The sequence below is a fragment of the Bison bison genome, unplaced genomic scaffold (genome assembly GCF_000754665.1).
Source record: "Bison bison bison isolate TAMUID 2011002044 unplaced genomic scaffold, Bison_UMD1.0 scf7180017864289, whole genome shotgun sequence".
Taxonomy (NCBI): Eukaryota; Metazoa; Chordata; class Mammalia; order Artiodactyla; family Bovidae; genus Bison; species Bison bison.
Genome location: NW_011494861.1, coordinates 1,789,224 through 1,817,098, shown reverse-complemented (window position 1 = coordinate 1,817,098; position 27,875 = coordinate 1,789,224). Strand labels below are relative to the sequence as shown.

Here is a 27,875-nt window from a genome sequence, read left to right as displayed (position 1 = left end):
CCTGGCGGTGAATAAGGGCGCCGAGGCGCCTCTCCTGGAGCTGAGCCACCTGACCCCTGACCCATAAGGGTTAGTAGGGTGGAACTCGCTGAGCTCGGAGTCCACCGACTCATCGGGACCAGAACGGCGAACCTGCGACGGCTGGTGACGCGCTCGCCCTCCCTCCTCCTTTCGCCTCTGCCGGGAGTGGCGCTCGTTGGTGACGTCGGGGGTATGATGGCCGCTGGGAGGCTAGGAAGGTGAAGGTGAGAGGGCGAGTGTGTCGGGTGGTGGGGCCCGACCCGGCCCAACAAGGCGAGTCCTGGATACCCCAGCGTGGGCCGGTGGGACGCCGGGTTCCCGAAGGCTCAGGATCCGGGCGGGCGGGCGTCCCCACGCTCCCGCTTCGCCGCCGGGCCCTCCGCGGCCCTTGGAGGAGGGGGCGGGACTCGGGGTTCGGGACTTGGGGGTGGGGTCTCCTGAGGCTTCTTGTCACTCCACTTTTCCCGCTTTCTCACCCTTCCCCGCTAGATTCTATTCTTGCCCTTTCCCCATTTCTTGTCCAGTTCTCTATATTTGCCAGCATTTATTCAGCACATGATAGGTGCCCATATTCATCATCGTAGGCGCCTCAGTTTGGGCACTTACTGCCCTGGCACAGTTGTCGCTGTACTTGTTTGGCTTGTGGGTGGACGGTAAGCTCCGTTGAGGGCAGGGGCTGTTTTTTATCCATCGCTAACTCTAGCGCCAGCACGCACGCACACATATGTGCACACACATGCCTGCACACACGTGCACACACACACACAAGGCAGACAGAAAATGTACATAATTAGCTGCTTGGACGCTTGAAGCCAAAACTGCCGATTCCCATTTCCATCTGTTGTAAGCCTTGATTGCCCTATTTCTTTAATTTCTCTATCTGTTCTCTTTCTCTCCTCCTAGAAAGGGCTGTAACTGTCACCCTTGCCATCCCCAAGAGTCAGGTGAGGCCCCTCCACATAACTGAAAACAAGTGAGGCTTGCAGTCAATGGGAGGGAGGCCATATCTCAGTTCCAAGCTTGGCCTCTTAACTCGCAGTTCATAAATCTTTAAATATTCCAAGCCTGTCTTTGCACTGTGGAATTGAGAGTTAAGTAAGACATCTTACAGCATCTGACAGATCGGGGCCTTCAGTAAGTTCCACTTCTCTGTCTTAACTCCACCTTCCGGTCTCTAGTCCTCAGTGCCACAGCCCTCAAGCCTAGTCCTTGAACTGGTTTTGCCCTCTCCTGTGGTCCCTCTGGATGTGCTTTTACCAGAGTCCCTGCTTGTCACCAGCACATGGCTGAACACATGTTTGTGCGCATCCAGGCTTGACCCTGAACCCGTGGGTTGTTTTTCCCCAGGGCACTTCCTCACATACCACCCCAGTACCTCAGTGAGTAAACTTCCCTCGGGGATGAGTTTGTTTGGCTTTTTAAACCTAATTAGACTTGTTTGGCACCATTTTTCCCCCTGCCTGCTGACCTGTCTCTTTGCTTTTCTAGTAACTCAGAATTGGCGGAGTCATTCAGTAGCCATCTTCAACCTGAGACAGGAGGAAGAAGAACTCAAATTCTTTTCCTCTTTTTGACCCAGCCCGTGTTCATGATGCCTACCCTGTGAAAGTCTCTCACCATCAGAAAAGTAAGTGGTGGCCGAGACATCTGGCAGCCTGGAATTGTGTGGAGTGGAAAGGGGTGTACTCTGCTGGCCATCTAGCGCTGAATCTCTTGGACAGGGTTCTCTTGAACAGGGCTGGATCTTTCCAACCTGTGTTGGAAAAAACTGTCTCCTTTCACATGATTTTACTGGTTGCCAAGAAAGCCCATTTAAAGGTTGACAGTTAAGAAAATGGCTGGGATCTCTGGGCTGCCTGAAGAACGAGTCTCTATCTCCCTCATTTGTTCTCTGCTGTGCTGGCTCCTCTGTCCCCTTCTCTGCCCGCCGGAAGTTGGGTCACTGGCTCCTTATCACAGTTCTTCTAAGAGTCTCCTCTGCCTCTTTACTGTGTATACTCTTTTGTTTGAATTTCTCAGCTTTTCCTCTGTTCCAGTTGTACCAGCAGACGATCTGTGGATCCATTTTATTTTCCCTGCTAGGAGTCGCTGTGCATGAAACTGGGTAAGGAGGTGGTGTGGACTCAGGGACTGTGCTTGGGATCCAAACACACCTGGGAGTGAATTTTGTGGCTGCTGTCCCTGCACCCATGGCACCTAATCCTCCTCCACTAATAGCCCAGGTTGAGGCTGAGCTTTTCAGTCCCTGCGAGTGCTAGTAGCATTTTAGAATTGCTTTTAGTTTAGTATCTGTTACTACTATGCCCCCAGCACTTTTTTGTCATGAGAGAAGGAGACTACTGGGATGAATGAGGCTTTTCCCAAAGTATGATCCTTCTCCTGTTATGTAGAAGAAGGTTTTCTTCAGCTAAGTTTGTGAAATGCAGCATTAAATACAGTGAAGTGAGAGTCGTTACAGCAAGCCTGCCTTCCCACAGTCTTTGTTGTGCTCGTGTGCTACAGTGCAGGGGGAGACTGTAGAATGTAGTGTTTTACAAATTGATTCTACTATGGAGCCCTGTGTGTATGGAACATTGGCTGCATTAGAGTTCTGTGGACTGCACTTTGGAAAATGCTAGTGTTAACGCTCTGAAACCATGACCTCGGGAAGCACTTTGAGGCGGTCACAACAGCTTGCTGCGTGCCACTTGGTGGATAGCTGATACTGGAGCTTGACTCTGGCCCAGCTGCGCCTGGGGGACCGGCTCCGCATGCCTGCTGTGAGCCCTGTGGTGAAGTAGGGGCTATCGGGGCTTTCCAGAGGAGGATCAGGAACCAGCTGCTTCCCCCAACTCTGAAAGCCTAGGAAGCCAGCTGGTGGAGCCCAGGAGGGCGGGACCCAGCCTTGGAGTTTGTGTACATTTGCAGCTGTGGTCCATTTGTGCACATACGTGTGCCCAGCTCTCTCTTGGGAAGGATTACATCCTGGAATCTGACGGATTTGATCAACTCTCTTGACTCATTGAACTCCAAATACTAAGAAACAGATGCTTTACCAAAGGCTGCTTTGTAAGAGAAAAGTAAATACATGTATCCCAGGTTTAGAAGGGCAGGAAGGTAATTCCCTTTAGGGGCACTCGCTAACTCAAACCATGTCTCACGGTTGTGGAGGAGGAAAGTAGAAATGGAAGGAGGTCATTGCTCTGTATCAGAGGCTGGCTTTCTAGAAGTTCACAAATTAGATGGTGAGAAAGTGTGATTAAAAAAATCCTGAAAGTCTGGTAAGGTTGCGTGGGCTCCATGCAGATGTCAAGGAAGGCTTCATGGAGGAGGTGACACTAGAGTTGGGTCTAGAAGGACAGGGAGCATAGGCCAAATGAATGAATAAGGGCAGAGGATTCCAGGCTGAAAGCAGCATGTGTAACACAAACATAGACTCTCAACTCAGGCATGAATAAGGGCAGAGAAATTAGCTTGGAGGGGTTGGTGGTAGGGTGCACCTGGGAGGTTCAGGTTGCAGCTGCAGGCGGGGGACGTGAACGCTGGGCAGCCCCTGGACGGGCTGCCATCTGGGCAGACCAGGTGACCTTGGAGCACTCGGCTCTAACTCACGGGCATGCTGTTGAATCTTGCACTTACTGAACACTAATGCCTCTGGTGTCATATCCTTTGGGCTTGCAAAGAATGAGCAGAACTTGAAAACGCCTGCTCCTAAAAGCCCCGCTGATATCTGGGAACTTGCTGCCTGCAAGCAAGTCACTTCTGGGGCGGGGCACTGCTGAGCCTCACCCCTGAGCAGACCTGTGCCTCGATCCCTGTGGCAGCCATGGGGTGGCTGTGGGTGTGCTGGTGGTGGAATTGCGTCTGCTCACTCCCGAAGGCTGGCTATTCCAGGGGGAGTCCTGTGATCTTGCTGGTAGAGTTTATTACTGTTGCTGTTTGATAGTATGTAAAACTACCTTTGAGCTTGTGCCATATCATCTTTCATCTTCTCACGGACTCTGCGTGATATCTCGTTTGTACACATGACAACTCCAAGGCTCTGAGGTTTAAACAGCCCAGAAACAGCACAATCACAATTTGAACCCAGCTCTCTCTGATTCCAGAATTTCATCTGCAGTGCCAGCTACCTTGTGAGACCCTGTTCTCCTTCCGGTGACTTTCTCTTCTGCTTACATGTATCCCCTATGTCTCTAAGGGTCTTTCCTGCTGGGCCACAGGAAGCCTGATAGCAGTGTACTCTCCGTTTCTGCTTTGGAGGAGCCAGTGGCATTTTCTTCCCCTTCTTGGAGCGATGCTGTCTTTCATTTCTTAATTCTATTTATTTATTTAGTTTTGGCTGTGCTGGGTCTTCTTTTCTGTGTAATAGGTTTTCTCTAGTTGCAGCGAGTGGGAACTACTCTAGTTGTGGCACTTGGGCTTCTCATTACTGTGGCTTCTCTTGTCACAGGGCACAGGCTGTAGGGCTCGAGGGCTTCAGTTGTTACAGCTCCTGGGCTCTGGCTCAGTAGTTGCGGAGCACGGGCTTAGTTGCTTCTTAGCATGTTGGATCTTCCAGAACCAGGGATAGAACCCTGTCTCCTGCGTTGGCTGGTGGATTCTTTACTACTGAGCCACCAGGGGAGCTCTATCTGCTGTCTTTCTTCCTTTTTTTTTTTTTTGACAATTATTTGTTTATTTGGCTGCATCAGGTCTTAGTTGCAGCAGTGGGATCTTGGGTGTGTCATGCAGGATCCTTCATTGCAGTGCTGGGACTCTCTAGTTGCAGCCGTGGGCTAAGTTGCTCTGTGGCACGTGGGATCGAAGTTCCCCAACCAGATTGAACCTGCGTCCCCTGCATTGCAAGACAGATTCTTAAGCACTGGACCACCAGGGAAGTCCCTGACTTTCTTACTCACGCCCTTGAAAGTAGGCACCATGCTGAGAAAATCTCGCAGCTGTGGTATATTCCGAAGGAGGAAGGCAGAAATAGACACACAGTCACTTCTCTCTCATTTTTTCCAGAAATCTTGAACATTGAAAAATAACTTGTAGGTTTAGATAAAACATGTGGGTTCCCATTTCCCTGTGGGTCTCTCTTTCTCCTCGCTCTTTGGGATGGTTAGTTCCTAAGGGCCAGTTTTCAGTTATTAGGAATGTTTGTTTTTTTTTCTGCTTCTCAGGAGCTGGTTCAGCACGCTTTGGCAGTTTCTCTGTAGGTTCACTCCTAGGCAGTACCCTGTCATCTCCCAGATAGAGCACGTGCCGGGTCGGGTGGAGAGCGGATGGCACTGTGATTAGGGTGGCAGGGGAGGGAGGGACCGACAGGGAACTGCTGAGTGTTGAGGAGGGCATATCCAGGCGTACACAGCTGTGCACACCACCCTTTATCCTTGGAAAGGCCTTTTTCCTGGGACTTGCCAGGGTTTTGAGGGCTCTGCTGAAGAAATGGCACTGTGCGTGGTGGGGACTCTGAGGAACTTTGGTTCAGGGACTGCCAGCTGCATCTGGGGACCAGCTTCTCTAGTCTGTCTGCCTCTTTTGACTTTGAGTAAAGATCTGTAGGACTCTGGAGTTAAGCCTCATGGCCCCTAACTTGTTATGGCCATGTGAAAAAACAAAAACAAAAAAATAGGCCACAAAGATGTGCATGTGACTGAGGATTGAGTAAGAGCAAAAGAGCTACCACACAAAAACAGACTGGGGTGATAAGCAACTGTAATAGTGCCTGTTGTAGAACTGTGAGGTTGTGGACTTTTTTCCCTTTAGTTCCCACATTTTCTACAGTAGACACATTTATAAGGAAAAGACAACAGTAAACATTTACAAGTATAAATTGTAGAAGTAGACTGCGTTCATTTGAGGATCAGCCCTCCTTGCCATCCTCCCCACTGGCAACCAAGGCAAAAATAAAAACAAAGAAACAAAACCTGATAGGATTTAGGGCCATCAGCACTGGGCAGCAGAGTGGCCAAGGAGGGTGGTGGAAGCGCCTGACCTTGAACATCACTTTGCTTTCACTGCTCTGAGTATTCAGTGCCTTTTCTCAGGGGGTGATGTATAGGAAATAAGTGCGATCTCTGTCATTCTTTTCTGGCGAAAATTCAGAGGAGGACATCTCTGTATGTTACCTTGTGGTTCCCCCATCTTTCTCTGAGGTGGGTGAGGCAGGCCTGTCCTTGTTCACCCAGCAGGGAACAACCAGAACTGGACCCGAGGTCCGGACCCTGGGTGCCTACACTGTGTGATAGGAAGATGGGCCCAGGCGGTCCCTTCCTAGCCTTGAGATGCTGGCTCTGATCTCGCTGTCTGCAATCTGGTCCTGGAGGGCCCATGTTCTGGATGGCCCAGTTCTGTGAGCCAGGCCCAGTGCCCCTGCGGCTCGCACTCTTCTGCACCCCAGCAAAAGGTCCCTGGGTTCGCTCACATGTCTTCTCTCTCGCAGCGCGATGTCCCTGCTCTTCTCTCGATGCAACTCCATCGTCACAGTCAAGAAGGATAAGAGACACATGGCTGAAGTGAATGCTTCCCCGCTCAAGCACTTTGTCACCGCCAAGAAGAAGATCAATGGCATTTTTGAGCAGCTGGGGGCCTACATCCAGGAGAGCGCCACCTTCCTGGAAGGTGAGACGGGCACCCTGCTCAGCCAAGCCCGCTCCTGTCAGCCTCAGTATTTAGGGGGCAGAATTGGGGACAGGGAGGTACAGCCCTGCCCTTGACGAGCTCACGCCCAGGTGGGTTGTCACCTTCAGTGGTACTCTGCTCCTGGAATCACGTGAAACTGGGCTCCAGGGAGGCTGGGCCAGGGAAACACAGGACTCATCCTTGAGAATTGTACAGATTCTGCTCCGCTTAATCATAAGGGGTGGGTGAATCGTATCCTCACCTGAGGGACAAGCAGACTGAGGTTCTGAGAGCCGTTGATACCTTGTAAGTGACACAGTGGACTGTACCTTGGCGTCTCTTAACTCCAAAGTCCAGGTGTTTTCCTTGGCCCAGCCTGGCTGCCACCAGTCCCCCACCCTGTGTCTGGGTGTTGGTTGTTCCTGGCCAGGGTATTCTCTCTCTGATATTTTTAGATACCAGGACTTTGAATAAGACTTGCATCACCGGCACCTTTTCCTCTAGTTACTAATTTGAGCCCAACCTTAATCCTCATTCTGTCAGCAGAGAAGGGCTGGTTCCCAAGGCCCTACTCAGTCTGAGCACCAACTCCAGCTACTGTCTTCTCAGACTGTCTAGAAGGCACACCTTGGCTCCAGGCCCTGGAGTTATCAGTGAATAGCCAGGAACTGAATTTTCCTTGGCCTTGGTTTCCTCATCTGTGAAAGAGGAGCTTAGGGGGGACCGGGGGTGGGGGTTCCTAATTCTAATCTGCAGAGCCCTAGAAGTTTAGTGGGAATGCCTCGGGGACACGCCGCTCTCTGCTTGGTGCCTTCCCCTAGAGCAAATTGGCTTTTGGTTGGCTGACATGTCAGGCTGCTCCTTTAGGCTCCCTCGAAAGAAAGGAAGTAGTCCCAGTACTGGAGTCTGAACGTTCATCCCTCTGTGTTCACGTGTTGGAATCCTCAGGCCCACTGTGATGGTGTTAGGAGGCGGGGCCTTGGGGACGGGTTATGTCATGAGGGTGGAGCCCTTGTGAGTGAGATTAGTGCTCTTATCAGAGAGACCCCATAAAGCTCCCTCGCCTCTTCTGCCACATGAGGATATGACTAGAAGTCTCCCACCTGGAAGAGGGCTCTCACCTCACCAGGCTGGCACCCTGATCCAAGAATTCCAGCCACCAGCACTGCGAGCAACACACTTCTGTTGTGTCTAAGCCTCCCAGTCATGGTGTTTTGTGAGACCAACCTGAACAGACTAAGCAGGGACTCTTCATGCCCTGCCCTCAGCATGGTGCTTAATGCAGGAAAGGTGTTCCCAGAGAATTTGTTGAGTTTAAAGATCTGAATTTCAAGGGTGTAGGATTGGTAGTTGAAATGATTCCAGTCTAGTATCTGTTCTTTAGCAGTAGTTCTGGTGTGCAGAGATGGGACAGACCAGGCCGCTGTTCCCCCCGGAGCCAAAACTAACCCTCTGTGATGCTCTGACTCACTCCCATGGTTCTGTGGATGAACACCCTGGTTCATAATGAAGATGTTTGTGCGATGGCATCAGGAATGGGTGTTTTGATTTCTCTTTTTGTGAAAACAGGAGGCCTCTCATACTGGTGGGCCTCCAGGGAGGGAAAAGCACTGGGGTGATCCTGAGATGTATTTGGGATTGTCCCGGCCAGGGGAGGGGAAGGCTACTGCCTGGGACTGTTCTCTAAAGGGCAGTAGTAAGAGCTTGTCAGCTGATGGCTTTTTCTTTAAAATTTTCTTTCTCTAGTCACAGGCTGGAGAGCCAGCTTCCTCTGGCGCACATTCCAAAAGCTACACCCGTGTGCCCACTTAAGGGAAGAATGTCGATGGTCTGAGAAGGGGTGACCAGTGAACATGGGGAGGCCTCATTGGCACCAGCTGTAGGGGAAACTCACTGGGCGGCTCTGAAATGCACCTGTTGTGCTCTGGGTGCAATGGGACTGTTCTCAAGGCTGGGACCTGTCATCCCAGTGGTTCATAAGTGCCTTAGTCTGTTTGGGCGGCTGTAACAGAAATACCATAGACTGGGTGGCTTGTAAACAACCCAAATTTATTTCTCACAGTTTTGGGAGGCTGGAAAGTCCAAGACCAAGGCAGCAGCAGATCTGGTGTCTGGAGGCCTGGCTTTGAGCTCTCACATAGCAGCTCATGTAATCACATAGCAGAAGGGGCTGGCTAGTTCTCAGGTTTTCCTTTATAAGGACACTAACCCCAGGCATGAGGCTCCATCTCTATGTACAGTTGACCCTCAAATAACATGAGTTTCAGTTTCACAGATCCACTTATACATGGTTTTCTTCCCATAGTAAGTACTGCAATAGTACACAATCCATGGTTGAATCCGTGGATGCAGACTGTGGATACAGAAGGGCTGTGCATACAGAAGCTGACTAAATTACATGCTGATTTTTGTTCGAAGGATTGGCACCCCCAACCCCCGCATTGTTCAAGGGTCAGCTGTACCATCACACTGTCATCACATGGGGCACATAAACATTCAGTCCATGGCAGCCAGGCTGTGCTGAGGGCGGACACGTCTGCAGTCCAGCCAGCTCAGGATCTTCCTGGCGCAAGTGCTGGATGGGAAGGGGACAGGGTCTTTCTCAGTTGCTACCATCTGTCATAAGGTGTTATCCAGCCACGTGGCAAGGGCCCTGGGGAAAAGGAGTGCAGTGATCCCAGGATCTGTTCACTTAGCAAACACTGTGCACCTGCTGAACATGGGGTGTGGGAGTCAGACAGCTGGGCCCGCGTGTGGTAGCTGATGCACACAGGTGAGTGGGGCAGTTACCCTATGCTGAGACAAGGGCTAAGATGCAAGAAGTCCAGGCTGCCGCGGGGATGCAAGCCAGGAGGACCTGACTCACGTTGGTGGGATCAGGGCAGGCTAAGTGAGAATGAGCCAGAGCACCCCAAGGTGGTGTGTTAGTTCTTTGGAGGGGTGGGGTGAGGAAGCACCAAGCAAAGCCTGGAGCGGTGGTGAGTGTGGGAATGTGGTGAGGCAGCAGGCAAGGCAGAGGTGCCCGAGACGCAGCTGGAGCGGTGAGTGGGGCCAGGTCAGGCAGGGCCTCGAGAAGGTGCACAGTGACCCAGACTCAGCCCTGACCCCACTGTCTGGTAGCTCTGATGGGTACATTAAACGAGGCTGTGTTTGACCAGAACAGTGCCTGGCATATACTGAGAACTTGGTAAGTGTACCTTAAGTACGAATATATAAGTAAATGATGGCAGTCAACATTTGCATCTTCATCAGATACCTGCCCCATTCTTGGCACTTCTGTATTTTAATTCAGTTAATCCTTTCTCCAGCCACATGAAGTAGGTGCTGTTGTTATCTCTGTTTTAAGCCTAAGGAAATTAAGACCCAGGAATGTTCATTTGCCTGAGGTCACAAACCCAGGAAGAGGTAAGAACCAACATTTGCACTGGAACCCAGCAGTCTTTATTGCACTGGGGCCCACAGGAGTCTGGACCTCCAGTTGGAGAACAGGGTCTTGCGGGGGTGGGTTCCGCCATCCAGACTAGGACTCTGGAACTCTGAAACTCTGATGGTGGGCTGAACTGTTTTCAATCTGCACCTGCAGAAACCTACAGGAATGCAGAACTGGACCCAGTTACGACAGAAGAACAGGTTCTGGACGTCAAAGGTTACCTGTCCAAAGTGAGGGGCATCAGCGAGGTGCTGGCCCGGCGGCACATGAAGGTGGCTTTTTTCGGCCGGTGAGTCTCGAAGTCCTCATGCCTTCTTTCTTCCCAGCTGGGAGGGAGGCATGCTCTTTGTGCTGGATCCGACCACCCCAAGGCAGGGAAGCAGGCAGCACACCACAGAATTCGGCGCTCTCCCTTTAATTTTTTTATATTTAGCAGTGGTAAAGTAGACATAACAAAATTTCCTATTGTAACTTTTCTTAAGTGTACAGTTCCATTTTGTTAAATACGTTCATATTGTTACGCAGCTGTTACCACCACCAGTCTCCAGAACTTCCCCTGGAAAATGGAAACTTACCGTTAAGTAACATTTCCTGGTCCCTTCTCCCCCACTGGCTGTTAACCACCCCTTTACTTTCTGTCTATGAATTTGCTGACTCTGGGAACCTCATATAAGTGAAATCACGTCTTTTTGTGACTGGCTTATTTCAGTCAGTGTAATAGCCTCCAGAATCATCCATATCGTTGCATTTGTCAGAATTCCCTTCGTTTTTAAGGCTGAACAATATTTCATTGCATGTATATTCCATATCTTGTTTATCCATTCATCCCCGATGGACACTTGTTGCCGTCCCTTTCTGATTACTGTGAGCAGTGCTGCTGTGAACAAATACCTGTTTGAGACCGTGCTTTCACTTCTTTTGGATACATACCCAGAAGTGGAATTGATGGACCATATGATCATTCCGTTTTTGAGTTTTTGAGAAGCTGCCCACCATATGGTTTTCCATAGCGACTGTACCATTTTAATTCCCACCAGCAGTGCACAAGGGTTCCAGTTTTTCTGCATCCTTCCCATACTTACTTATTGTTTTTTTTTTTTTTATGGCAGTAGCCATCCTAATGGGTGTGAGTTAGTAGCTTTTACGGTTTTGCTTTGCATTCCCTAATGCTTAGAGATATTGAGCATCTTTTCATGTGTTTGTTGGCCACTTGTATATCTTCCTTGGAGAAATGTCTGTTCAGGTCCTTTGCCTACTTTTAAATTGTTTGGGAGTTTTTGTAGTTGTTTTGTGATTTTTTTGTGTGTTTTTCAAGTTGTAGGAATCCTGAATTTCCTTATCAGATATATGATTTGTAAATGTTTTCTTCCATTTTGTCAGTTACCTTTCTGTTGACTGTGTCCTGTGATGCACAGTTTTTTATTTTGATATAGTCCAATTTATTTATACTTTTCTTTGTTTATACTGTTGACGTCATGTCTGAGAAACTGCCAATTCCAGCGTCATGAGGCTTCCCCCCTATGTTTTCTTCTAAACGTTTTATACTTTTAGCCCTCAGATCTCTTTGTTATGCTTTGAGGTCAAGTAGGCACCTCTGGAATGTTTCCTACAGTGCCAGGGAATTCTTCTCCAGTTCTCAGTGGGCACTGACTGGTGTCCTGCACAGTGAACTTGGTTCTGACATTCTACCAGGAGGTGGCAGACCCTATAGGATAAGAACTTGGTACCCAGATAGCCCACTTCAGATGCCATTCGGACACCTGTGCTTCTGATCGACTGGCTATAAATCAGAGGTTCCCACAACCTCCTCCTTGAGTTTAATCTGCTTGAGCAGCATGCACTTAGGTTTACTGGCTTGTTATAAAGGATATTGTGAGGGATACAGATGAAGAGGTGCACAGGGCGAGGTCTGGGAGGGTCCTGAGCGGGGGAGCTGTGTCCCTGTGAAGTAGGGCACACTGCCTTCCACCCTGAAGCTCATCAGATCTCACTGTTCAACAGATCGATGGGGCTTAATCTACAGAGCCCCCCTCCTTCCTTTTCCTGGACGTTTAGTGGGTGGGGCTGAAAGTCCCAACCCTCTGATCACTTGGTCTTTCTGGTGATCAGCCCATCCTGAGGCTGTGTGGGGGCCCCACCTTAGTCACTTCATGAGTGTAAACAGGTATGCTCAGTAGGGGCTCCTTATGAGTAACTAGGGACACTCCTATCCCTCAGGAAATTCTAAGGAATTGCCAGGAACTGGGGACAAAGACCAAATATATTTCTTCTTAAACCACCTTTAAAAAATTAAAGCCCAGTATAGGTTGCAAAGAGTCGGACACGATGGAGCAACTAAGCACAGCACAGGGGAAAAAAAAGGTCTCAGATAGGTTGGATGCTTTGCACACAGTGGTAGCCTGAGGAATAGGCACGCTGCCCCTCTGCCCCTCATCACCTTGGGGTGTCCTTCAGCCTTCTGGGTTGTCATTTTTCATCCTCGCCTCAGAACTGTGACCCTGGCTTTAGTGAGCTGGAGCTGATGAGTTTGCGGAGTGGAGCTGTTTTAAAGAAAAAGAAGGTAGAAAAGGGGGTGGCATACAGAATGCTACCATAATCTACCCTAGAGCAGGCCCTTATCAGCGGGGAGTGACGGGTGGGGCTTCATGTTTGAGAGGAACCTGGTGTGAGAAAAGCAACAAAATTGGCCTTCTGTAGAAAAACTTCGGGGTCATTCAGCTGAGGTCACTTAGACAGAGGAAGACAGCTTGGGGTGAGTCAGTGGCTTCTGGTAGAAGAGGAGAAGTGGGTTAGTCTTCCGAGTCAGACAGGTGGTCTCCTGCATGATGCTGAGAGCCTCATGTTGAGGGGGCTCACTCAAAGGCAGGTAGTGTCTGCATGCTGGCATCACGCCACGGGAGCCCCTTGTAGTTGGTTTACCGTGATGAACCAGGGCACGTCACCTGTACAGGCCACCGGGGTTGTCCGTCTATTTTCCTAAGCACAGAGCACCCACTCTGCCTGTGTGGGCACTGATGTCACTATAGAGGACAAGGCTTTGGACTTCCAGGCCGTCCCTTCTTAGTGACAACCTGAGATGCAGATGGCGGTAGCTTCAGTGGGTTTCCTTGTAGGACGAGCAACGGGAAGAGCACCGTGATCAACGCCATGCTCTGGGACAAAGTGCTGCCCTCCGGGATCGGCCACACCACCAACTGCTTCCTGAGGGTGGAGGGCACAGATGGCCACGAGGCCTTCCTCCTCACAGAGGGCTCAGAGGAGAAGAGGAGTGTCAAGGTGAGGGGGCCCTGCCGGTCTGGCTTTTGGCCCTAGTCACACTGGTGGGTCAAGTCTAGGCTGAGACCAACCAGTGGGTCTGTTGTGTCTGGACCCAAGGCGCCTCTAAGGAGGGGGCAGTGTCCCTGTAGTGGAGTTTGGGAAGCCCTGTCCTAGCCTGGCTGTTTAGGGAGTGTGAGAGCTTCAGGGAGGTTTTGGAGTCTGGAATTCACAGTCCTTGTGAATTGCTGGGCAGGCCTTTTCTCTTTGCAATGCAGAGTGTGTATGCCTTGTTCTTGGGGGTGTTGCCAGAGAGCAATCCCTGCGTTTGCTCTCTGATTCCAATGTTTCAGCTCAGGGCTCGCGTGCTTTCATTTTTCTGAGAGCCAGCTACACTTTGGGTTGGGACCAGATGCTCGTTTTGGTTCATAAAGAATTAATGCAGAGCAACATCCAAGAAAGAAACTTAACGGAAGAGTTAAGGATAGTTGGTTCTTGCTAGCAGCTCCCAATTCTTGACTTTGTATGCATGAAATGAAAGAGGGGTAGCATATTGGCCTGTGGTCCAGGCCACTATCCTGGGGCTAGGCTGCACTGGTCTCCAGCCCTGAGGCTCTTCCTTGACCCTGATTATCTTCTGCCTCCACCCCCATCAGACGGTGAACCAGCTGGCTCATGCCCTTCACCAGGACGAACAGCTGCATGCTGGCAGCCTGGTGAGTGTGATGTGGCCCAACTCCAAGTGTCCGCTTCTCAAGGATGACCTGGTGCTGATGGACAGGTAGGAGGGCAGGTGCCTCCCCAGGAGGTACAGACGGGGAGGGCCCCGGGGTTTCCATTTCTGGGTCCTCCAGGCCAGTGTCCCCAAAGTCATGTTGTTGCTCTGCTGAAGTATATTACTTTTTAAACCAGCTTAACCACATCTTCCAGCCTCATGGATTTCCTTCAGGGTCTGGTTATTGTATCATCTTGGCAGGCATCAGGGCCCTGAAGATCTCCCAGTGGTGGTCTGTAAAGAGGGATAGGAAGGATGCTCGAAACCGGGGAAGGTTCTTGGCCTCAACCCAATGTCAGTATGTTTATTGGAGGAGAGGGTGGAGCTTGTTCTTGATGAGGTCCCTGTTGCGTTTTATTTTTCTCAAGGCAACACTTTGCTCCTGCTTTGTGAACAGGCTATAACTATACCAAGAAATTTGCTATGAGGGTGCTTGCTGGACTCAGATAAATGTAGCACTTCACTACTTCTTTGTATACCCGCAAAGTGAAATGCAGGGGCTTCCCATGGGTAAAGAACCTGCCTGCCAGTGTAGGAGATGCAGGTTTGATCCCTGGGTTGGGAAGATCGCCTGGAGGAGGGCCTGGCAACCTACTCCAGTATTCTTGCCTAGAGAATCCCGTGGACAGAGGAGCCTGGCGGGCTACAGTTAGTCCATGGGGTCACAAAGAGTCGGGCACAACTGAAGCGACTTAGCATGCACACGTGCATGCACAAAGTCAAATTACAGATCTTTAGGTTTTTATGTGAGTGATAGATGCATAAGACAAAAAACACATTTTCAGACAGTCTGGAAGGACATGAGATGAAAAGTAAGAATCCCTCCAGGAAGGGCGATTTCCCTCTCCTCTGTAGCTTTCTCTTCCTTTGCCTGCTGCCTCAGGTCTGTTCAGAGCAGGAAGAATAGGGCCCCGGGTCTGATGATGGTTTACCCCTGTCACCTCCAGCCCTGGCATCGATGTCACCACAGAGCTAGACAGCTGGATTGACAAGTTTTGCCTGGACGCCGACGTGTTTGTGCTGGTGGCCAACTCGGAGTCCACCCTGATGCAGACGGTAACCCATTCTCTCCCTTTCCCCTCACTCCCAAGATCCAGCCGAGCAGGCGGGCCAGCAGGGCCTTGGCTGGCACAGCCCCTCCTTCACTGAGGTTTTTCCCCTCATCCAGGAAAAGCAATTCTTCCACAAGGTGAGCGAGCGCCTGTCCCGCCCAAACATCTTCATCCTGAACAACCGCTGGGATGCCTCTGCTTCGGAGCCTGAGTACATGGAGGAGGTGGGCGCCTCTTTTACTCAGCAACTTGAGGAATGCCACCCCATGCATCTACCTAGATTCTCTGTGTGCTCTCCCTGGCCGCGTGCCTGAATGAATTTCATCACCAAAGTTGTCTCATGAGGTGTTTGGGGTCACTATGGGACCGCTTCACTTCTCCCATTCACTTCCCTGGACCCCTCTCCTCTTTTTTTTTTTTTGGAGTGTAACTGCTTTACAGTGTTGTATTAGTTTCTGCTGCACAACAGTGTGGATCAGCTGTATGTATATGTGTATCCCCTTCCCCTCTAATCTTCAGAAGGCTTTTCTCCATGCTGAGAGGCCTCCACACCACATTAGCCGAGCCCTTGCTTGGGACCAGGGCTCTCCTTAGTTCTTGAAGAATGAGTCAGAGGCGTAGCTTTGAAAGGCATCCAGGAAAGAAGCTTACAAGAAGAGCAAAGAATAATTGGTTCTTACAGCTCAGAATGCTTTACTTTGTATGGGTAACATGAAAGAAAAAGGAGTCACAGGTGCTATGGGGCGATGATCAACTGTGTAGTCAGCAGATGCTGGTCAGTGTGACTGATAAACTCCCTAACCTACCCAACTAACCCAGGTAAATCCTAACCTGTGGGCTGGGTGTAACAGATGGAGTTGTGCAGAGGATGAGATCTGTTCACCTTGAGCAAAGGCCTGGCATGTGGAAGGTGTCCACCCGAGGCTTGTTGTCACTTTGAAGTTCCAGCAGTGGAGCCCTACGGCTTCAGAGCAAGGAAGGATTTTGTGGTGGCGCCCTCTCATTCAATAAACAAGGCCAGGGAGGACTCAGCTTGTCAGTACAGAGTCCAGGTGTGGATTTCTGTGTTTGTTTTTTTTTAATATATTTCTAATGGGGGGAAAATTGTTTTACAATGTTGTATTGGTTTCTGCTATACAACAAAGTCATCCATTATCATACATATATCAACTCCCTCTTGAGCCTTCCTCCCTGCCCCCTCACAGGTGTGGGTTTCTTGACCCCCAGCTTCCTTTCCTTCTGGGGCACCAAAGGGAGGCTTTTGTAGGCTCTTAACAAGGCAGTTTGGGGCATGTGTAAACATTTCTGCTTGTTGATGCCTCAGGTGTCTTGGACAGGCTGCACCCCATGGAACCCTGTGACTTGGGATCTGGGGGGCCCGGTGGCTGGAGGACAGATGGTGGGAAATGATCACTGCATGTGTATTGATACCTTCCGAATCCTGAGCCATGTGACTAGATTACCTGTACTCCTAGAAAAGAGGCCACCGGGGGCCATGGGCTCCTTCAGGAGGGCCCCCTCACACCCCACTTGGTCATATAATACCTGTCTGCTTGGGCTCCAGGTGCGGCGGCAGCACATGGAGCGCTGCACCAGCTTCCTGGTGGATGAGCTGGGCGTGGTGGATCGGGGCCAGGCTGGAGACCGCATCTTCTTCGTGTCTGCCAAAGAGGTGCTCAACGCCAGGATCCAGAAGGCCCAGGGCATGCCTGAAGGAGGTGATGATGGAACCATCTTCTTGCTTTTCCCTGACGCTTGAGACAGTGGGTCTTGTGCTAAGTCAGCCGGTAAAAATAGTTGTGAGAATGAGGTGGTGAGAGGAACCCTGGGTGAGAAGCTCTTGGCTGCCTGAGTTATCTCTGGACTAATGTGGTGCACTTCTCCTAGGGGGCGCTCTTGCAGAAGGCTTTCAAGTGAGGATGTTTGAGTTTCAGAATTTTGAGAGGAGATTTGAGGTGAGCATGAGCCTTTGATCCTGTTGTCTGGAGATTCTGTGCCTCCTTGGCGCTCCCCAGCCACTTCCCTGGCAATTGAATGCCTGAGCCTGGCTCTTGGCTAGTGGCCTCTGCCTCCTTTGGCACCTCTTGTCTGTTCCAGGAGTGCATCTCCCAGTCGGCTGTGAAGACCAAGTTTGAGCAGCACACGGTCCGGGCCAAGCAGATCGCAGAGGCCGTCCGCCTCATCATGGACTCTCTGCACATCGCAGCACAGGAGCAGCGGTAAGAGCCCGGGAGCAGACTGGCAGAGGGAGCGCAGCCATGACTACCTCACCCTCGTCTGAGGCTGGGCCCAGGGCCAGAGCTCAGCTGGCAGAGCAGGGTCTCACGGTTTCCACCAGGCCACGTTCAAGCCACAAGGAGCAGCCAGTGAGGAGGTTGTGGAGCATCTGTCTGTCCTGCAGGGTCTGTGCAGTGAGCTTCCCTGAAAGTCTGAGCTGGCAGCCTTGGTCCAGTGCTATGCCTAGCACTACAGCCATTCTCAGAGCCAGAAACAGAAAGCACTTCTTCAAAATACCTTTTTTGGGGACTGCCCTGGTGGTCCACTGGTTAGGACTCCGAGCTTCCACTGCAGGAGACGCAGGTTCTATCCCTGACAGGGAATTCAAATCCCACATGCTGTGCAGCATGGCCAAATACACCTTAAAAAGAGAATTAAAAGATACTTTTTTTTTGAGAGATTAAAATATATGAGAAAGTACAGAGAATAATATACCTTGTTTCCATTGCCCACAATTGACAGTATTTGTTTTATTGTCAGAATATAACAAATAAAACACAGAAAAAAACTGTTGAATACCCTTTGATTCTTCAGTCCCTGCCCCAGTGTCCCTCTGCCTGCTCCTCAGAGGTAACTGCCATCATGAATTTGGTGTGTAGTCCTGTCATTCATTAAAAAGAACTTTTTATGTAAATCCTGAAGAATGCATGGTATTGCTCTGCGTGTGTTTCAGATGTACAGGTACGGGAGCATGCAGCACCTGGCTTTGCTTTTCACTCAGCATTGTTTTTGTCCTCTGTCCTTGTTGATGCCTGTAGTTGGAGGTTAGGAGTTTTCGTTGAAAGAGCAGTTCTCAGTTTCCTGTAGACTGATCTTTAGATTTCATTATTTTACTGTTGTAGACCCTGCTGCTGTGGACATCAGTTTATGTATCCCCTAGTGTGCATCTGCTAGAGAAGGTGGAGTGTTCCGTCTTGGGGTGTATGCATTTCAGTTTTACCCAGTTTTACCCATGGCTTTCTGAAACATCTGGCCCTGTCTGTGGTCCCACCAGCAGTATATGCTGGAACTCCCATTCCCCGACCCTGATCCGTACTTCAGACTTGGTGATTTGGGCCAGGCTTCTGGGTAGTGTTGTACCTCTTTTTCTCTTTTGTTTACTAGTGGACTTTTTTCTATATGAATGGCAGAACTTGTTCTAAAGTTCCTGAAAAAGCACCCTCCCATCTGTCACCACCACATCCTCCAAATTCGGAAAACTTAAGAGCGTTGTTGGCACCGTCTCTCCCTCCTGCCTGGGAAGGGGAAGAGCAGGCCTCCACGGGTGTGCATGGAATGCCAGGATCACAGCCGGGGCCCACAGACTTCCCGGCGCCCCCTCTTGTTCCTTGGCTTAGTTGGGTAACAAGGGCTCTTTTTCTCAGGGTCTACTGCCTGGAAACACGTGAAGAGCGACAGGAGCGGCTGAGGTTTATTGACAAGCAGCTGGAGCTCTTGGCGCAAGACTACAAACTGAGAATTAAGCAGATTACAGAGGAAGTCGAGAGGCAGGTGAGAAGTGGAGAAGGAAGGACACTGGGGAGATTTGGACTTAAGGCAATGGCACCCCACTCCAGTACTCTTGCCTGGAGAATCCCATGGGTGGAGGAGCCTGGTAGGCTGAAGTCCACGGGGTCGCCAGGAGTCGGACACAACTGAGCGACTTCACTTTCACTTTTCACTTTCATGCATTGGAGAAGGAAATGGCAACCCACTCCAGTGTTCTTGCCTGGAGGATCCCAGGGACGGGGGAGCCTGGTCGGCTGACATCTATAGGGTCACACAGAGTCAGACACGACTGAAGCGACTTAGCAGGCAGGCAGAGGCCAGGCAACTCGAAAAAGTGAAAACACAGACATCCTATTCCTCCAGGACTTCTCAGCCTTCTAGGAGGAAGCCATAGCCCTGATTCAAGAACGTCGTGCCTCTTGGGGTTTGCTGTTCCATCATGTGACCCTGGGCAAGTCCTCCTCTTCTGGGCCGCCTCCTCCACAACTTAGATGAGTTTCAGTCAGCCAATCTCTAATACCCCTGAATTCAAAAGCTTTAATTCTGTAGACCATCTGTGGACACTGCAGGTTTGCAGGGAGGCAGATCCAGTCTCTTAGAGCCTGTTAGACTCTCCTGGTGCTGTGGAGTTGAACCACGTTCCCTCGGTTCACTCACCAGCACACTTCCTTTGCTGCAGGTGTCAACTGCAATGGCCGAGGAGATCCGGCGCCTCTCTGTGTTGGTGGACGAGTACCAGATGGACTTCCACCCTTCCCCCGTGGTCCTCAAGGTTTACAAGAATGTGAGTCATTAAGTGGCAGGTGCTCTGGGCAGGGGCTCCCCATATTTCCTGTTGGCTATGGATGGAGTCACCAAGAGACAGGGATTCAGCCCATGCTGGTCTGAGTCAGGGCCCCTCAGCCACTTGAGCCCCAGGCTTCACTCCACCTGCCTACCACTGTCACCTGCTGGGCCTGGGCTGGCCAGCCTCTGTCTGCCTCGCCCTGGGCTCCCTGGAGGGAACACTGGCGGAAGGTGCCGCTTCCTTTTCCCTCTCTTCTGGCTGCAGGAGCTGCACCGCCACATAGAGGAAGGACTGGGCCGAAACATGTCAGACCGCTGCTCCACGGCCATCACCAGCTCCCTGCAGACCATGCAGCAGGAGATGATTGGTCAGTGCCACAGGGCTCAGGACCGGGGCTCTGGGCTGCCCAAGATCAGTTTCAGGCCAGCCTGCAGAACTAATGACCTTTCCTTATCTCCCCTCTTTTGTGATGAGTCAGCTCCATACCTTGAGGTTCTAAACATGTGTTGTGAGTTCATTCCACGCATAGACTAGGGGTGAGCAGGGGAGGGGCGTCTTGTGTTACCACATGGGACTAGCAGAGGCTGAGAGCTTGGCCTGCTCCTTAAATCCACATAGTAACGGGTATGGAGCCTCAGTCTGCGTACCCCACCCATAGGCCGGCTCATCCCGGCCTGGTTTCTCGGTCGCACTGCCGGCATCCTTGCCAGCAGCAGGTGTGGTGAGGCTCAGCACTGGCGAGGCACAGGGCTGAGCTGCTCTGCTTTCTCCCCACTTTCTTTGTTCCCGACAGACGGCTTGAAACCCCTCCTTCCTGTGTCTGTGCGGAGTCAGATGGACATGCTGGTCCCTCGGCAGTGTTTCTCCCTCAGCTACGACCTCAACTGTGACAAGCTATGTGCCGACTTTCAGGAGGACATTGAATTTCACTTTTCCCTTGGGTGGACCATGCTGGTGAACCGGTTCCTGGGCCCCAAGAACAGCCGCCGGGCCTTGATGGGCTACAGTGACCAGGCAAGCGGAGTCCCTCCCCCTTGGGCATTGAGGGCGGCTACTCTGTGCCCTGGGCACCCAAGCCGTTCTAAATGGGGCTCCCGGAGGTCATGTCTGTGGCATGTGGGCCACCAACACGGTCAGGTTGCTGCCACAGATCAACCTACTTTTATTGTAGGCACTAATATTTGTGAAATTACAAAAGCAAGCTGTATTTTTTTTATTAAGCTTATAGGTATGTAATTATTAAATCTAGATGACCTGTCTGTCCAGATACCACCGTTTTCACATTTAGATGTTAACCCCCATCTCTGTACCTCTAGAGGTGTCACCTGGGCTGCTCTTGGGCCACGTCCCAGGCTTGGGGACCTAAGCTGAGGCCTTCCAGGGTGGCCACAGCTCATGATCTGTGGTATCCATGGTGTTTACCTTTGGGCTGGCAGGTCTGTTAGGAAGCCGAAATCCTTGTCTGCTACACGTGGAGCTCATTTTCTATTTTGGAAGTTGAAGTCATGGCCCATGTCCCTGTTCTGGACTCTTGGCCCTGAGGGTTCCTGAGGGTTTCACGGAATGAGGGATTTGCTGCGTTCTTCTTCTTAGCACCACCCTGTTTCTCTCCACAGGTGCAGCGGCCCATGCCCCTGACCCCAGCCAACCCCAGCATGCCCCCACTGCCCCAGGGCTCCCTCACCCAAGAGGAGCTCATGGTTTCCATGGTAACTGGCCTCGCCTCTCTGACGTCCAGGACCTCCATGGGCATTCTCGTTGTTGGAGGAGTGGTCAGTGACAAGCCCAGCACAGGAAGGGTGGGGGCAGGTGGGTGGGACCGAGGGGCAATCTGGCGGTGGTCCCTGCGTCAGCCCTGCACTTTACATCCATTATGACTTTTTGCTGTGATCTCAGGAACCACGCAACCTTAGCCCTGAAATGTACATTTCTGGGCGGAAGTCTCATTCAACATAAGGTGACACTGAGGTTCCCATTTTACAGAAGAAAATCTGCAGTTGGCTTGCCAAGGATACACAGCTTGGATTTGAGCTCTGGCCCCATCTGACTCCAAGGCCATGTTCTTTCCCCTGTAGGCCTAGTCCTGTGGGTAGGGAAGTAACCTGAGAAATTGACAAACCCGGGTTCTAGAGAGGTGGGCATGACCAGGAGTTTCTCATTTATACGTGAGGAAACAGAGCAGAACTTGCAAGGGCTTGAGCCAGAAAGAGGCCAGGCTGGGCTGTGAACCCTCATCTTGCCAGCTGTGGTTTTATGGCCCTTCTCTTCTGCCCCGAGGCCTGAGGTCACAGGCTGCCTTCTTGATAACTGGGGTATTCTCCATGTCTTGACCCAAGACACACTGCAGCCAGAGTGCCTTGTGCCTTGAATTTTCCTGATGATGTGGGCACATGCTCTCTGCGACGTTCATTTGAGTTGTAGAATGGTGGCAGAATGTAGCTGACAAAGCTGCTGGGAGTTGGCTTCTCAGCTTGGAAGGCCAGGGTAGGCTGGAGCTGAGGCCCCGCCCTCCCGGCCTGTAGACAGTACCTACTTTGGTTCTTTTTTTGGTAGATGGTAACCTGGTAGAAGGTCATTAGCTTAGAAGCTGACACTTGACAGTTATGTAACCCTTTTACAATTGGTGTCTCATTTTACCCAAACCACCCTGGGAATTGGGTGGAAGCCATCATTCCTATTTCAAGAGGAAACGGGTGTAAATAGACTTGCCGTGGGTCACACAGCCAGGATGGCAGGCAGCACTGGAGCCTCTGTTTCTGGCTCCACGTCCCCAGCTCTTTGACTCTGACTGTGCTGCCTTGCGCCAAAGTGTTACAAAGCAGCTCAAAAGGAGCTATCTGCTGAGCACCAGTGCTCAGAATTCCACTTGTCATCAGTGTCACAGAATGGAATGTCCCTTCTGAGGACTCTAGCATTTTTGTTTAAGATGTCTGTGTGCCTGGATCTGTGCCTCTTGGGCTCACAACCATAGCGGTGGCCCCGCCACCTTTGCACAAGTCATGTTGTGTGAGCCACACTCTGTTTCCCTCATTTTCTAGTTAGAAACAATCTAGAGACCCCTTCTGGTCTCAGTGGGGCCCAAGAAGATGTTGAGAGGAGTGTTCTGAGTAGAGGTACAAAGGCCTTTTGATGCTCCTGGGAAAGTCCTGGCAGCAACAGGCTAAGAAGCTGGGTGGTGGGACGGCAGAGGGCTGCACCTGCTGACCGCTGTGCTTCTGCAGGTGTGGAAGGCCGTGGGCTGGCGACTCATTGCCCTCTCCCTTGGCCTCTATGGCCTCCTCTATGTCTACGAGCGTCTGACCTGGACCACCAAGGCCAAAGAGAGGGCCTTCAAGCGCCAGTTTGTGGAGTATGCCAGTGAGAAGCTGCAGCTCATCATCAGCTACACCGGCTCCAACTGCAGCCACCAGGTCCAGCAGTGAGTGTCCCCATCAGCCTGAGGGGCTGGCGCTGGCTCCCATGGTGCCCTCCTATCCTGACCTGGAGACCACTGGGCCCCAAGAGCTATCCGACTCTGGCCGTCAGCTGTGCAGTGACAACATGGAGGTTGAGAGTGGGAGAGGAGCCTCTGGGGACACTGTATGTCCAGGGCTGGGACCAAGTAGGCCTCTGGTCCCCCAGGAAGGAAGATGGCAATACGAAGGGCATTACTTGCAGCATCTTTAGCGGGTTACCTTGAAGGACTTGAGTTGTGGGCATAGGTTTGATGTTCTAAGCCACAGCCCAGTCTTCGTGGCGTATCTTCGGGCAGGTGGGAGTGGTTGCTTGATCTGGTGGTGGTGACGAAGGTGCTGGCTGCCTGCCTTTTATTGCTACGTGGCAGGCCCTCTGCTAGGCGTTCTGCACCTAATACTTCATTTTCCCCCCAAACACCTTGAAGTAGGTGTTCTTACTGACAGTTTCTTTTTCAAAATGAGGAAACTGAGATTTAAGAGGAGTCATGGGCTCCCAGATGGCACTAGTGATAAAGAACCCATCTGCCAGTGCAGGAGACGCAGGAGACGTGTGTTTGATCCCTGGGTCGGGAAGATCCCCTGGAGGAGGGCATGGCAACCCACTCCAGTGTTCTTGCTTGGGAAATCCCGTGGACAGAGGAGCCTGGCAGGCTACAGTCCGTGGGATTGCAGAGTTGGAGACGACTGAGCAGCTGGACACACACAAGAGCCAGGTGGCTCTTGCACTAGACTGATCAGCAGAACTGGGATCTGAATCCTGGTCTCTTGTGTCCAGGTCGGGGTGTCCTGCCCTGTGCTCCTGGTTCTCCCACTGTGGTAATACTGGTATTTGTGGTGGTTGTGACGTCCATGGTCTCAGCAGGAGATGGGGCAGATGCTGCCACACCAGGACAGGTGGTGGCCGGTGCAGGTGACTGGCAGGCTAGCGGCTGCCCTGCCCTGAGTCTGGTTTACCCTTGACACAGCCTGGTTGATTCTGACCCTCTCCCCCTTCAGGGAACTATCCGGGACTTTTGCTCATTTGTGTCAGCAAGTTGACGTCACCCGGGAGAACCTGGAGCAGGAAATCGCCGCCATGAATAAGAAAATTGAGGTTCTTGATTCACTTCAGAGCAAAGCCAAACTGCTCAGGTGAGGTGGCAGCAGAGGAAACCCGTCCTGTGAGGTTACAGCTGACAGGCACGTCCTTAAATGCGATATCTCGGCCACTTGACATGTGCTGTCCGAATCTTCAACATTCCTGCAGGGACCTGTCGTCACCTTCACTTTATAAAAAGGAAAACTAAGGCCTGGAGAGGTGTTGAGTAACTTAACTGGGATCCCACAGTAGGTGGTTAAGCCGGGAGTAGAAGGATCCAGCCTGCTGGACACCAGCACCCTCTGAGCCTCCTCACGTTACTTGCCCTCTGTTGTCAGCAGGAACACTGGGCTAGACCCACCCCTCACTTCCACCATTTCTCTGTGAGCCCAGGGATGGTGGCCTATCAAAACCCATGCCCACAGGGGACCCAGCCAGCTAGCTGGTGGCTGGCCGAGCCTGGCTCAGAGCCCAGGTCTGCATGGAGTCTCCACTGAAAGTCAGAGCTTCGGGCAGCAGGTTGCTGGAGAGAGGGTGGGTCCCCGGAGTCAGGAGTGCTGGCTTCTGGTCCCGGCCTTCACATTCAGGCAAATCTCTGAGCTTCCCCAAGTCTCATTGCTTTTATCTGTAAGATGGAGTGAGATTTCATGACACAGCCACAGAGCTGCGTGCACAAGTGCTCTGTAGACTTCTTGGCCGCTCAGGCCCAGATAACATCAGCACATGGGAACTCGGGGCTTCCTGCCCTGCCCTGACGTCAGCACAGAGGGGGGCTACATCCAGGGGTGTCCGTGGGCCTTCCCCTCCCTGCAGTGCAGACGTGCACTCCCGCCCACTGCCCAGGGACACCTATTTTCTAGAGATACACCGCTCATCCCCAGGGGAAATCTCACGAGGCGTGGGTCTTGGGGGTGGGCATCTCTGCTGTGCGTCACCTGCAGGGCCAGGGTAAACCCAACGAGGACTGCCGCTTGCTGACAGGCAGAACACGGCGTTCCCAACAGTTTGGGAACTTGTCGGTGGGCCCAGCGTGAAGCCAACACAGGGCTTAAGGGTCAGAAAAGCCCGAGTTTATTTCCACCACCAATGAGTCGTGTGACCGTGGCAAGTTATTTAATCCCTCTGGACCTCATTTTCCTCGTCTGTGAAGCGGAGGTTACTAGAGGAATAAAAGTCAGGTGTCCGGTAGAACGCTTGGCAGGTTACGCCACGGCTAGTTATCAGCTCTTGCCACTACAAGGTAACCTTTTCTCTGCAGGAATAAAGCCGGCTGGTTGGACAGCGAACTCAACATGTTCACCCACCAGTACCTGCAGCCCAGCAGATAGTGGGCACCCGGAGCCGGACCCCCTGTGGAGAGGACAGTGCTGCGAGCGCGGGGGGTCTGCCACCACCAGGCCCCCGTGCAGCTCCTGTCCACTGCCGCTGCCGTGAGAACGAAAGCACCCAGTCTCCCACCATCTTGAGCCCCGAAGCGCTAGTTATTTTCCCCTCCTTTGCCTGCTGTTGCAGGAAGACCTTCCAACTTGTGCCCCTAAAGGAGACTTTTTTTTTTTTAATGAGTCTGGACAGCACGGTACTGGGGAGTTCAGTCTTTGCTTTGCTTTGTCATGCTCTCTTGATTGAGAAGCTGCTGATTGATTGCTTGATGAACTCTTGGGATCGGCCAGTGTTGCAGAAGGCCTGGTTGGACCTTTAAGGGTATCAGGCAGGTACCGCCCCTGCCCCTGGCAAACTCTTAACACCGACCCCCGCACACTTGCCCCCCATGCACCCCAGCTCCCACACACGTACCCACCATGCACCCCAGCTCCCCTGCAGAGAAAGGCTGCCTTTGTGGGGAGGCTGCATTTTCTTCCCAGTTTGCACCAGGAATGATTCAGAGAGTCCCAGGAGGCTTGTGGCTTTTGTGTCAGTGTGGTTCTTTGGCTTTCATGCTTCAGTCTGTTTGCAGAGCCTTCCAGACCAGCCTTTCCGCATTGGCAGTGGGCTGAGTGTGGCTTGGGTTTTAGGCGGAGGCAGGCTTTCTGCCATGAGGGGCAGGAAGATAGCGCAGAGGCAGCTGGAGCGCGTGGCCGGGAGGGAGGTGGTGTGCGGAAGCTGTGTCCTGTCTGTGCTGTCTTGGGCGGCCAGTGCCATGATGGAGAGAGACTTGCCTCCCTTCTCGTGTCCCTTGTTCTGCTTTCGGTCGTTAGCCTCGTAGTCTGGCTTCTTATTGGTGAAAGATGGTTTGGTCCAGATCGTTAAAGGATGTAGTAGAAGGAAAGATGGCGGAAGATGGGGACCTTGGCGGCAGGCTGAGGGGAGTGGACCCCACCCAGGACGGCTGAAGGATCAGTAATGGGCACAAAACAGGGCCTTCTGTTTGACCTCACTCTGGGAGGGGCTCATGGGGTCCGAGAGCCCACCCTACCAGCTTAAGGTTCCACAAGAAATGTGTTCCCACCCCTCACCCCTCCTTGGCTCAAGCCGCCCTTGGCCACCAGACCTCTGGATGAAGTCTCTTGTGCCAGCCATGCTGCACACGGCCAGCAGACAGCACAGGGAACCCAGCGCCCAGCCTCCCACCCTTCCTGACCCCAGAGCCTCCAGGTGGCACATGGGGCCTCGAGTTGATCTTGAAAAGTGTTTCCTATGTTGAGTGTGGGATTGTTACCGGTCACAGTGGGGGCAGGTTCCTGTCTCCATGGTGTTAACTGTCTGGGGCAGGCAGCCTTCAGGTGACAGCCTTTGCCGGGCAGGTCAGAGAGCTTCCTAGAAGCCAGCAGTACTGCTCTCCCAGAAAGAGGCAAGCTCAGGCAGAGAGGTGGGGCCTGTCCTGCCCTTCTGAGTCCGCCTCTGACTTCAGGGAAACAGCTCAGTGGCCTCTGCTCGCTGGCGGGTATCATGCAGTTGGCATGCTCTCCAGGTGCCCACTGGTCCTTCAAACCCTCAGTCTACTCTGGTGTGTGGAACAAAGTGATGGACTTAGCCAAGGTTGTTGTGCAGCAGAGGATGGCCAAGCTTTTTGCCAGACCCGGATGGTGGTCACCTCACAGTATGTCCAGAGAAATCAGCGTTGCACAATTCCAATGAATTTTGTGCTTTGTGGGGGGAAATTATTTAAAATAACTAAACATGAATTTTTTTTTTAATGTATCCCCTGGGATTTTGAGCTTCTTACACAACAAATAAAATTGAGTTTATACCACTGAGGGTGAGACTCTGAAAGAATTGTGGCAAAAAGCACTTTAATTTAATGCTGCTAACTTTGTTCTGTCTTTATGTTCATTTGCTGGAGTGCGAGATGTGCTTGACACAGTGAGTTTTTTCTCTGATGTATTTAAGGTGATAAATTTGCCTGAATTACTCCTGTATCAGTGCTGATAATATTGGACACTAAAATAAAACCTAGTTGGAAACCCTTTGTTTTTGTGTGTCTCTTCAGTTTATTCTTATGCAAACTCTCTCTGACATGAGAAAGTCTACAGGCTGTAATTTGAAATGACCTTAACTTTACTTAGGGGAAGTTCCCACTGTAACCTGCCTGTGGGTTCCTCCTGACTCTTGGAAGGAATCTGATGCTCTCAGAAGAACAAAAGGCGTAACTGATCTTTAAGAACCAGGAAATCTAGAGTGATTTCTCTACAGATTTCACCATAACTCTAAACCATTCATTTTTCACTTAAAAAGTAA

The 27,875-nt window shown here is 51.6% G+C and overlaps 1 protein-coding gene across 4 annotated transcripts; it reads left to right on the top strand.

Annotated features, from left to right (window-relative positions):
• MFN2 (mitofusin 2) lies at nt 1-27,607 on the top strand. Of its 4 annotated transcripts, none has more exons than XM_010849858.1 (20): nt 1-245; nt 1,510-1,648; nt 2,058-2,125; nt 6,425-6,603; nt 10,187-10,322; nt 13,147-13,309; nt 13,945-14,069; nt 15,011-15,119; nt 15,232-15,339; nt 16,680-16,833; nt 17,003-17,070; nt 17,213-17,334; nt 18,757-18,883; nt 19,560-19,664; nt 19,932-20,034; nt 20,461-20,681; nt 21,284-21,439; nt 22,889-23,085; nt 24,119-24,253; nt 25,459-27,607. In XM_010849858.1, exons 4-20 carry the CDS (start codon nt 6,429-6,431, stop codon nt 25,526-25,528), a joined length of 2,274 nt encoding a protein of 757 aa, XP_010848160.1. In that variant the 5' UTR covers nt 1-245; nt 1,510-1,648; nt 2,058-2,125; nt 6,425-6,428; the 3' UTR covers nt 25,529-27,607. The 4 variants fall into 4 exon arrangements, with proteins under 4 accessions (XP_010848160.1, XP_010848159.1, XP_010848161.1 ...); XM_010849857.1 differs by having other exon boundaries at nt 2,041-2,125; XM_010849856.1 differs by lacking the exon at nt 2,058-2,125 and having other exon boundaries at nt 2-245.
• The last annotated feature ends 268 nt before the right edge of the window (nt 27,608-27,875 follow it).

Bases quoted from the DNA above. Each gene is read 5' to 3' on its own strand.
- MFN2 (XM_010849859.1), top strand. From the start codon at position 6,429: ATGTCCCTGCTCTTCTCTCGATGCAACTCCATCGTCACAGTCAAGAAG. The intron at 18,884-19,559 runs GTGAGAAGTGGA...CCTTTGCTGCAG, and splicing joins CAGAGGAAGTCGAGAGGCAG to GTGTCAACTGCAATGGCCGA. The intron at 19,665-19,931 runs GTGAGTCATTAA...TTCTGGCTGCAG, and splicing joins TCCTCAAGGTTTACAAGAAT to GAGCTGCACCGCCACATAGA.